At 38.2% G+C, this 12,506-nt stretch overlaps 1 protein-coding gene across 1 annotated transcript in view; it reads right to left on the bottom strand.

Annotated features, from left to right (window-relative positions):
* The window catches only part of DNAH12 (dynein axonemal heavy chain 12), a 273,128-nt gene that overhangs the window by 164,017 nt on the left and 96,605 nt on the right, over positions 1–12,506 (bottom strand). Inside the window, exon 23 of the mRNA XM_060203068.1 lies at positions 6,442–6,561. Coding sequence (XP_060059051.1) covers positions 6,442–6,561 — 120 coding nt within the window. The remainder of the gene's footprint in view (positions 1–6,441; positions 6,562–12,506) is intronic.

The raw sequence follows: 12,506 nt of genomic DNA, 5'->3' as shown, positions 1-12,506 counted from the left end.
ATCAAAGTTCCACCAAGCTTCTTTAAGAAAATAGAACAAAAACTACAATCATTTATCTGGAACCAGAAAACACCTAGAATTGCCAAAACCATCTTGAGGAAAAGAAACAGAAATGGAAGCATCACAATCCCAGACCTCAAACTTTATTATAAAGCCATCATCATCAAAACAGCCTGGTACTGGAACAAAAATAGGCACACAGACCAGTGGAACAGAATTGAAAGCCCAGATCTAAACCCCCACACCTATGGACATCTAATCTTTGATAAGGGGTCCCAAAGTATTAAATGGAAGAAGGAAGCTCTCTTCAATAAGTGGTGCTGGGAAAACTGGGTTATAACATGCAGAAGAATGAAACTGAACCACTTTATCTCACCAGAAACAAAACTCAACTCCAAATGGATTAAAGACCTGGATGTTAGACCAGAAACAATCAAATACTTAGAGGAAAACATTGGTAAAACACTTTCCCACCTAAACCTCAAGGACATCTTTGATGAAACAAACCCAATTGCAAGGAAGACTAACGCAGAAACAAACCAATGGGACTATATTAAATTGAAAAGCTTCTGCACAGCCAAAGAAACTATCACACAAATAGACCCCTCACAGAATGGGAGAAGATCTTCACATGCCAAACATCAGACAAGAGACTAATCACCAAAATATACAGAGCTCAGCAAACTTAGCACCAAAAAAGCAAATGACCCCATCCAAAAATGGGCAGAGGATATGAACAAAACATTCACCTCAAAGGAGATCCAAAAGGCTAACAAACATATGAAAACCTGCTCCAGGTCGCTGATTGTCAGAGAAATGCAAATAAAGACAACACTGAGATACCACCTCACTCCTGTAAGAATGGCATACATCAAAAAGGACAGCATCAACAAATGCTGGAGATGCTGTGGGGACAGAAGAAGCCTTTTGCACTGCTGGTGGGAATGTAAATTGGTCCAGCCTCTGTGGAGAGCAGTCTGGAGAACTCTCACAAGGCTAGACATGGATCTTCCATATGATCCAGTAATTCCTCTCCTGGGGAATCTACCCCAAGGACTCCAGAACACCCAACCAAAAAGAGGTGTGTACTCCTATGTTCATAGCAGCACAATTCATAATAGCTAAAACCTGGAAGCAACCAAGGTGCCCAACAACAGATGAGTGGCTGAGAAAGCCGTGGTATATATACAAAATGGAATACTATGCAGCTACTAAGAACAATGAACTCAACTTCTCTGACCCATCTTGGTCAGAGCTAGAAGGAATTATGTTAAGTGAGCAAAGTCAGAAAGATAAAGATGAGTATGGGATGTCCCCACTCATCAACAGAAGTTGAGAAAGAAGATCAGAAAGGGAAACTAAAAGCAGGATCTGACTAAATTGAAAGTAGGGCACCAAAGTAAAAACCTTCCTATTTCACCTCGCTCAATCACTCCAAAATTGACAAACCCTTAAGCAGACTCACTAAAAAGAGAGAGAGAGAGAATAACCAAATAAATAGGATTGTAATAAAAGATGAGATATCACAACAGAGACCACAGGAATCCAAGTATCATGTGAGGCTTCTATGAACAACTATGTGCCACCAAGCTAGAGAAAATGTAAGAAATGGAAGTTCCAAGACATATAACCTGGAGGTCGGGTGGTAGCACAGTGGGTTAAGTGCACATGGCACAAAGCACAAAGACTGGTGCAGGGATCGTGGTTTACCTGCAATTATATGGAACCATACCCCTCTTATACCACAATTTTGTCAATCATTATTAAATCACTAGTAAATATATATATATATATATATATATATACATATATATATATATAGTTTTTTAATTTAACTTCTCCAGAACTCTGTCCCACTAGAGAACAATAGAAACAGGCTGGGAGTGTGAATCAACCTGCCAACATCCATATTCAGCAGAGAAGCAATTACAGAAGCCAGACTTTCCACCTTCTGAACCCCCATAAAGAATTTTGTTACATACTCCCAGAAGGAGAAAGAATACAAAAACTTATGGGGGTGGACAGTAGTGCAGTGGGTTGGCATAGGGATCCTGGTTCCAATCCCAGGTCCCCCACCTACAGGGGGCTCACTTCACAGCTGGTGAAGCAGGTCTGCAAGTGTCTATCTTTCTCTCCTCCTGTCTTTCCCTCCTCTCGCGATATCTCTCTGTCCTATCCAACAACGACAGCAATAACAATAACAAAAATGAAAAACAACAAGGGTAACCAATGGGAAAAAGAAATGACAGAGGTCACATAGACTCATAAGATGAATATGAACCCCAGATCACATCAAATCGATGGGTTTACAATCAACAATATTTATGCACCTTTCCCATATTTAGGAGCTACTCTCTTCTCTGATTCAGATTTCTGGTCCTTGTTCCAGCCATGACATCATCTCCCCAGATAATAACTTGGGTCCACCTACAAATGAGATGTCAGATTCAGAAAAAAAAAACAAAAAAAAAAAACTAGTATTGTCATGGGTCCTTTGGGATATAACTAAAATAGGCCTACCAACTATCTACAAAACAGAGACCCCCCAACTCCTCATCTGCACTATTCCAGCCTTTAGGTTCATGATTAGTCAACAATTTGTTTGGCTCTATATGTTAACTCTTCTTTCAGCCACCAGGTTCCAGATGCTAACATGATGCCAACCGGACTTCCCTGGGCAGATGACCCCACCAATGTGTCCTGGAGCCCCAATTCCCCAGAGCCGTGCCCCACCAGAGAAAGAGAGAGACAGGCTGCGAGTATGGATCGACCTGTCAATGCCCATGTTCAGCGGGGAAGCAATCAAAGAAGCCAGACTTTCTACCTTCTGCACCCCATAATGTCCCTTGGTCCATGCTCCCAGAGCGATAAAGAATAGGAAAGCTATCAGGGGAGGGGATGGGATATGGAGTTCTGGTGGTGGAAATTGTGTGGAGTTGAACCACTCATCTATGGTTTTTGTCAGTGTTTCCTTTTTATAAATAAAAATTATTTTTAAAAAATGGCCTCCAGAAGCAGTGGATTCATGGTACAGACACTGAACCCCAGCAATAACCCTAAAGGTAAATATATATATATGAAAACTCCCAAAGGAGGGGATGAGATACAGAACTCCGGTGATGGAAATTATATGGACTTGTACCCCTGTTATCCTACAGTCTTGTTAATCATTATTAAATCACTAATAAGAAAAAAGTCAGGGACATTCCTAAGTCAGATGAAGAAGAAATCCAGAAATCAGTCCATTCACTACAGCAACAAAAAAACAATAGAATATCTAGGAATAAACCTAACAAACAAATAAGAAAAAAAAGTCAAAAACTTATATACTGAAAACTATGAGCCATTTTTCAAGGAAATAAAAAAGATACAAAGAAGTGGAAATACATTCCATGTTCATGGATTGGAAGAATTAAAAGCATCAAAGTGAATATTCTACCCAGATCTATATACAAATTTAATGCAATATCCATCAAGGTCCCATCCAATTTTTTAAGAGAATGGAACAAAAGCTACAAATGTTTATCTAGAACCAGAAAATACCTAAAATTGCCAAAAACAATCTTGAGAAAAAAGAACAGAACCAGAAGCCTCACACACCCAGATCTCAAATTATATTATAGGACCATCATAATCAAAACTGCCTATTACTGGAACAAAAATAGATACACTGGCCAATGGAATAGAATTGAGAGCCCAGAAATAAGTCCCACACCTATGGTCATCTAATTTTTCACAAGGAGACCCAAACTATTAAATGGAGAAAGCAGAATATCTTCAACAAATGGTGTTGGGAAAATTGGGTTGAAACATGCAGAAGAGTGAAACTGAACACACCCAAAAGTAAATTCCAAATGGATCAAGGGCTTGGATGTTAGCCCAGAAATTATCAAGCATTTAAAGGAAAATACTGGCAGAACTCTTTTTCATCTAAATTTTATAGATAACTTCAATGATACAAATATAATTGCAAGAAAAACAGAAACAAAAATAAGCAAATAGGACTACATCAAATTAAAAAGCTTCTGCACAGCAAAAGAAACCACCATCCAAAGATACCCCTTACAGAATGACAAAAAAAAAAACATCCAAAAGTGTGGAGAGAATATGAACAGAATATCCACTAAATAAGAGATCCAAAAGGACAGCAGACACATAAAAAAAATGTTCTAGGGGGTCAGGGGTAGGTGGTGCAGAGGGTTAAGCGCACATGGCACAAAGCACAAGGAACAGCTTAAGTTTAAGCCCCCAGCTCCCCACCTGCAGGGGGGTTGCCTCACAAGCAGTGAAGCAGGTCTGCAGGTGTCTATTCTCTCCCCCTCCATCTTCTCTCCTCTCTTGATTTCTCTCTGTCCTAGCCAACAACAACGATATCAACAACAACAATAATAATAACCACAACAACAATAAAACAACAAGGACAACAAAAGTGAAAATAAATAAGTAAATAAATATTTTTAAATGTTCCAAGTCATTGTTAGAGCAATGCAAATAAAGAAAAATTAGACACAACTTCACTTCTATCAGAATATCACACATCAGAAGTGATAGCAACAACAAATGCTGGAGAAATTGTGGGGACAAAGGAACCCTCCTGTACTGTTGGTATAAATTGGTCCAACCCCTGTAGAAAGCAGTCTGGAGGACTCTCAGAAGGCTAGAAATGGACCTACCCTATGGCCCTGCAATTCCTCTCTTGGGGGGTATATCCTAAGGAATCAACATACCCATCCAAAAAGATTTGTGTATACTTATTTCATAGCAGCACAATTTGTAATAACCAAAACATGGAAGCAACATAGGTGCCCAACAACAGATGAATGGCTAATAAAGTTGTGGTATATATACACAATGGAATACTATTCAGCTACTAGGAATAATGAATTCATTTTATTCACTTCATCTCGGATGGAGCTTAAAGGAATCATGTTAAGTGAGTTAAGCCAGAAAGAGAAGATAAATATGGGATAACCTCACTCCAAGACAGAAATTGAGAAATAAGAACAGAAGAGGAAACTGAAAGCAGAACTTGGACTGGGTTTGGTGTATTGCACCAAAATAAAGGACTCTGGGTGTAGAGTGGATTTTCACGGCCTTGTGCAGGATGGTGGAGGAGGACCTAGGCAGGAAATAGGAGTGTTCTTCAGAAAAATGAGAAATTTTACACTTGTAACAACAACTGCATTTACTGTAAACCATTAATCCCATAATTTAAAAAAATGATTAAATAGGCTGGTGGTTAGTGTGTTTTGAAAAACCAAGAAATTTTACACTTGTATCCACAACTATATTTCCTGTAAATCATTAATCCCTCTAAAACAAATTAAAAATTTATATATATACATACATTTGCATATATATATGAATGTTTCACCAGAGAGCTAGTTCACCAGATAGGATGCTCTCTAGATCTGAACACTCCCCTCCCCACATGAACACCATGGGAGGTGTGAAAGTCTGATGCTGTGTTATTGCTCCTTCTGTTTCTCTGAATGGAAAAGTAGCTTGGAAGGGTGAAATTATATGCGTATAAGGTCTCCACAGAAAAGGTTTTCAAAGGGGCAGGGGGACATAGCATAATGGCTATGCAAACAGACTCTCATGCCTGAAGCTTCAAAGTCTCTGGTTCAATCCCCTGCACTGCCATAAGCTAGAACTGAGCAGTGCTCTGGTTAAAAAAAAAAAATGAAAAGGTTTTCAAAACATTGTGTAATAGTGCTATGTGTAGAAATTAAGAGAAAGAGGGAGTCGGGCTGTAGTACAGCGGGTTAAGCGCACATGGTGCAAAGCACAAGGACCGGCATAAGGATCCCGGTTCTAACCCCGGCTCCCCACCTGCAGGGGAGTCGCTTCACAGGCGGTGAAGCAGGTCTGCAGGTGTCTATCTTTCTCTCCTCCTCTCTGTCTTCCCCTCCCTCTCTCCATTTCTCTCTGTCCTATCCAACAACAACGACTACAACAATAAAACAACAAGGGCAACAAAAGGGAAAAAATAAAAAAAAATTAAAATAAAAGAAGAAATTAAGAGAAAGAAAAAAAAGATTGTCTTTGCAAAGAACTCATCAGCTACTGAAAAAACAAGGACAAAAGAGAGAAAGCACAATGTAAAACTTGGACTGGGTTTGGTGTACTGAACCAAAGCAGGTAACTCTCAGGAAAGAGGGGAAGAGAGGACTGGGGGGGGGGGCTGGGGAGAAGGTTTTGGGGTCCTGGTATATAATGGTGAAAAACTAACTTGTGAGTGAGAGTATTTTATAGACACCTATCACAGAGAGATAAGTAACTGTACCCATGGATCAACAAACGTACTGTAATCCATTAACAACCACCCAATAAAATAAAGTAAAACAAACAAAAAAGATCAACTAACTAGGAAACAAAATATGTAAAAAAGAAACTTATTTAAAATGTTTAGTGAAATGTGAAAAAATAATGCTTTACCTCTGTCCCATCACTTATAGATTCCTGTGTTTCAGATGTCCAGAACATTTGAGAAACACAAAGTACAACTTGACCAGGCCACTCTCGAACCCAGTCTCTTCTTGCAGATTCTGGATAAGCCTAGAGAATAAAAATGCATTCCTAACTTTAAAATGTGATAAAGGGACAAGGAATATATCAAATATTACAATAGAGAAGTGGGGTATTTGTTACAATGATAGGCTAAAATATCATATAGTTGTATATAATTTAGATTGCTATTTAAAAGACCAGAAAATTTTAATGATTTGAAATATTTATGTATAAGAGAATTGAAAGATTAAAATCAATATGTTAATAATCAGTGACCTCTGGAAGTATCTGATTATTTTTATGAAAGTTGCCTTGTATTTTTCATTCTTTTGCTGTAGGGAGTTATACATTTTCTACATAAAATATGTATTACTTTCTGTCAGCAAAATGTGCACGGTCTAGGTTCAAGTCCATCTCCCACCACAGTGAAGGAAGCTACAATGCTATGGTCTCTTTCATTGCCTCTCTGTCTCTACCTTAATCTAAAGTGTGTGTGTGTGTGTGTGTGTGTGTGTGTGTGTGTGTGTGTGTGTGTGTAGGTGTATGTGTGTTCTATTATTAATGAAATATAAGTGTTTAACTGTAAAAACTCCACATAATAGCATGCGTATATTGATTTCAAGATTTAATTGTAAAAGACACTACACACTTAGTGGGAAAACTGGACTTAATCAGAATATACTATCTTAACAATAATACATTTGTTCAATTACATATAATTAAACAACCTTTGTTTTTAAATGCAAAGCATACGCTTATTTCTTTCTAAAGCTTTTATATTCTGAATACATTTAAATGGATTTTCTGGAGAAGGTTAATCTTTAAAAAATAACTTGCTTCAAAATTGCTAGGGGATCAGGAGGTGGTGTACCCAATAGAGAGCACACATTCCCATGAGCAAGGATCCAGGTTCAAGCCCCAGTCCCCATCTAGAAAGTGAAGTTTCACAAATGGTAAAGCAGTGCTGTAGACATAGCTCTCTTTCCTTGTCCACTTTAACCTTCCCTCTCAATTTCTATCTCAATCAACAAAGAGGGAAAAAAATAGCCTCCAGGATTCATCATGCAAGCAGCTATCCCCAGCAATAACCCTGGTGGCAATGAAAAGTAAACAAACTATATATTAAAGCAAATCCAAATTATAAATTTAAAAAAAAACACTGCAGAACAAAGTTTGAATTTGATGCTGTTTAATAAAGCCATGTTAGAAGAATATTAAAGAAAAAAGGCTATTAAACATATGAATAGAAATACACATTGCATATTATAGTCTGAAAAGAACTTTCATTGTCAGTATTTAGAAATAAATGGGGGGATAGGTGGTGGTGCACCTGGTTGAGCGCACATGTTACATGCACAAGGACCCAAGTTTGAGCCCCCAATCCCCACTTAAAGGGGCAAAGCTTCACAAGTGGTGATGCAGTGCTGCAAGTGTCTCTCTGTCTCTCTCCTTCTCTATCACCCCCTTCCCTCTCAATTTCTGAATATTTCTATCCAATAAATAAGTAAAGATAAAAAAATGTTTAAAAAAGAAAGAAATGGAACTTCCAGGAGGTGTGGCCATGCAGTAACAAGGAACAAAAAGGATCCCTCTCCAAAACAACAGACATCTACAATGATAAACCTCATCAAAGCCAGCAACTACTACTGAGACATCCACAGCCAAAGGTGGGTACTCTTGCCTGTGACTGGAGCAAGAAGGGGGATGGGTTTATAGGCAAACACAGAAATTCTCCGGGCCACATGGAAATTCTCTTGGTGCCATTTTTACCTCTACCGGAAACTGAAAGCCTGTGGCGAGAGAAGACAGCTTGCTACATTATAATCCTTGACTCTGGGTTATAGCTTTCTGAATTTCAGGCAACCGCAGCACCTTCTGAGATGTGATTACAGATCAAAATTATACAGTGTAACTATATACATGCAACATACACACACAAAAAAAACCCCTGAAGATAAATAAGTAAATAAATAAACAAACAAAAAGCCCTCAAGCCCCAACCCCTATACCAATCAATAATATAAACAAAGTGAAGGCTAGAAATCACAAAAATAGTACCACTTGTTGGCCAACAATAACCAAGACATAAATGTTTAAGCAAAGAAATAGGAACAAGCAACTAAATATGACAGTTCAGACAGATAGAAATAAAACAGGAACTCAAAGAAATCCCAGATATAGAGAGACTATCAGAAGGGCAGGTTGGTGGTGCACCTGGTTGAGTGCACATGTTATAGTTCACAAGGATCCAGGTTCGAGCCCCTAGTCCCCACCTGCTTTTGTGAGTGGTGAAGCAGTATTGCAGATGTCTCTCTGTCTCTCTCCCTTCTCTGCCACCCCCTTCCCTCTTCATTTCTGGCCGTCTCTATATCCAATAAATAAAGATAATAAAAATAAAAGTTAAAAAAACACAGAGACTATCAGAGAAAGACTATAGAAAGCTCATTATGAGAACTCTGTAAGAGTCTAAGCAAGAATTGAAAGAGCATTTTACTATGGAAATAAGACATGCAAAAAAGGAACTCAGATTAGAGTTTGCTAAGAAACTACAAAGCTCGAAAAAGAACTTCAGGCAGAATTCACTAAGCAGTTAGGAAGCATGAAAGAATTCACTGATACTTATCTGTGAACTATTTCAGGGAAGAAGTCTGACTCAGAGCTGACTCTTTTTGTGTGTCTCTGCTCTACTTCCCCTTCCCCTCTTGCTACCCCTAGAATCTACAGTGGACAGTAGATTTGCATAACTGTCTATTCCTACTATCCCTTTTTTCCTTTCTCTTTCTTTTTCGTTTAGGTTTGGTTGCTATTTTTTCTTGAACTGGAGACACTGTGGGACTAACTGGTATTGGTTAAATTGCTTCAGCCATTGCTTTAGTTACTATTGTAATTTCTGAGGGTGGTGATTGCATTTGTCATAAAGGTATTTAGTATAGTGTGGCTTGTACATAAAACAAAGCAACTGAGGAACAACAGAACATAAAAATAAAAAACACATTAAAAATGGGTAGATCAAGAGCAAATAAAACTGCAAATACAATGAATGAAGACAAGAGCCTAGCAGAAACTACAAATCAGCCAGAAGTAACCATAGATAAGAAAAGCATGCAAGCAATAATAAATTTATTAATAACAGAAATGAAAACAACTTTGGAGGAAAGGAAGAGTAATATTAGGGAAACAACAGAGGAGACCCTCAAGGAAAATACTAACTACCTTGAGGCAATTAGAGAACTGAAAGCTGAAATAGCTGTAATGAATAAAGCAGCCAAGGGAAGGGAAAGCAGACTAGCAGAAGCAGAAAACAGAATTAGCCAGACAGAGGATGAGCTAGAGAAAACCTTGAAAGAGGTGAAAGAGCTCAAAAAGAGACTGAGAGACACTGAAAACAACAACAGAGACATATGGGATGATCTCAAAAGAAGTAACATTCGTATCATTAGCCTGACAAAGGAAGAAAGAGAGGAAGGGGAAGCAAGCATTCTAGAGGAAATTATAGAAGAAAACTTCCCAGGCCTGAACAACAGAAAGGACATTAAGATTCAAGAGGCTCAGAGAGTCCCAAACAGAATCAAGCCAGACATGAAGACACCAAGACACATGATAGTCACAATGAAAAGAAGTTAGGATAAAGAAAGGATCCTAAAGGCTGCAAGAGAAAAACAAAAAATCACATACAGGGGAAAACCTATAAGACTATCAGCAGACTTCTCTACCCAAACTCTAAAGGCCAGAAGAGAATAGCAAGATATCTATCCAGCCCTGAACGAAAAAGGGTTTCAACCAAGGATAATATATCCCACTAGACTTTCATTCAAACTAGATGGAGTCATCAAAACCTTCTCAGACAAACAACAGTTAAAGGAAGCAACTATCACCAAACCGGCCCTGAAAGAGGTTCTAAAAGACCTCTTATAAACAAGAACATCACTATAATATGTGCAACATATCAAATAAAAATTTGTTGAACAATGGCACTACAACACATTAAATCCATAATATCAGTAAATGTCAATGGCTTAAACTCACCCATCAAAAGGCACAGAATGGGAGGATGGACCAGAAAACACAACCCAACCATATGCTTCTTGCAAAAATCCCACTTGACCCAACAAGATAAACACAGACTTAAAGTGAAAGGATGGAAAACTATCCTACAGGCTAATGGACCACCAAAAAAGGCAGGAACAGCCATTCTCATCTCTGACACAATAGATTTCAAATTAAATAAAGTAATAAAAGATAGGCAAGGTCATTACATAATGATTAAAGGATTAATCAGCCAAGAAGATATAACAATTATTAACATCTATACACTCAATGAGGGACCATCTAAATACATCAAACACCTTCTCAAAGAACTTCAAAAATACATCAGTAGTACTACAATAATAGTGGGAGACTTTAACACCCCACTCTCACACTTAGACAGATCAACAAAACACAGAATCAACAAAGAAACAAGAGAATTAAATGAAGAGATGGACAGACTAGACCTCTTGGACATTTTCAGAGCTCTTCACCACAAAAAATTGGAATACACATTCTTTTCAAATCCACACAACACATACTCAAGGATAGACCACATGTTAGGCCGCAAAGACAGCATCAATAAATTCACTGAAATCATCCCAAGTATCTTCTCAGACCACAGCAGAGTAAAACTGACATTTAACAACAAACAGAAATATATTAAAAGTCACAGAATCTAGAAACTAAACAACATACTGCTTAAGAACCACTGGGTCAGAGAGACACTCAAGCAGGAAGTACAAATGTTCCTGGAAACAAATGAAAATGAAGACACAACCTATCAAAATATTTGGGACACAGCTAAAGCAGTACTGAGAGGGAAACTCATAGCCACACAATCACATATTAAACAACAAGAAAGACCCAAATAAACAACCTTACTGCACACCTTAAGGACTTAGAGGAAGAGGAACAAAGGAACCCTAAAGCAACCAGAAGGACAGAAATTACTAAAATTAGAGCAGAAATAAACAACATCGAAAATAAGAGAACCATACAAAAGATCAATGAAGCCAAATGTTGGTTCTTTAAAAAATTAAACAAGATTGACAAACCCCTAGCCAGACTCACTAAACAAAAAAGGGAGAAGACTCAAATTCATAGAATTGTAAACAATAGAGGAGATATCACAACTGACACCACAGAAATCCAGAAAATCATGTGAGACTTCTATGAAGAACTATACACCACCAAGCTAGAAAATCTGGAAGAAATGGAAGAATTCCTAGAAGCATATGCCCTTCCAAAACTGAACCAAGAAGAACTACAAAACCTAAATGCACCAATCAAAGACAAAGAAATCAAAACTGTTATTAAGAATCTCCCCAACAGCAAAAGTCCTGGACCAGATAGCTTCACAAACGAATTCTACAAAACCTTCAGGAAACAGTTAATACCCATACTCGAAGAAACAGGGACACTCCCTTCCACTTTCTATGAAGCCAATATCACTCTGATACCCAAAGCAGATAGAGACACAACAAAAAAGGAAAACTACAGACCAATATCTCTGATGAACATAGATGCCAAAATATTAAGCGATCTTGGCCAACCGGATACAACAGCACATCAAAAAGATTGTTCACCATGACCAAGTGGGATTCATCCCAGGAATGCAAGGCTGGTTCAACATCCGCAAGTCAATCAATGTCATTCACCACGTCAATAAAGGCAAAGCCAAAAACCACATGATTATCTCAATAGATGCAGAGAAAGCCTTTGACAAAATCCAACACCCATTCATGCTCAAAACTCTACAAAAAATGGGAATAGATGGGAAATTCCTCAAGATAGTGGAGTCTATATATAGCAAACCTACAGCCAACATCACACTAATGGACAGAAGCTGAAAGCATTCCCCCTCAGATCGGGGACTAGACAGGGCTGCCCACTATCACCATTACTCTTCAACATAGTATTGGAAGTTCTTGCCATAGAAATCAGGCAAGAGAAAGAAATCAAAG

Source organism: Erinaceus europaeus, chromosome 12 (assembly GCF_950295315.1).
Source record: "Erinaceus europaeus chromosome 12, mEriEur2.1, whole genome shotgun sequence".
Classification (NCBI taxonomy): Eukaryota; Metazoa; Chordata; class Mammalia; order Eulipotyphla; family Erinaceidae; genus Erinaceus; species Erinaceus europaeus.
Note: the sequence above shows the minus strand (reverse complement) of the source record. Positions and strands in the feature narration are given on the sequence as shown.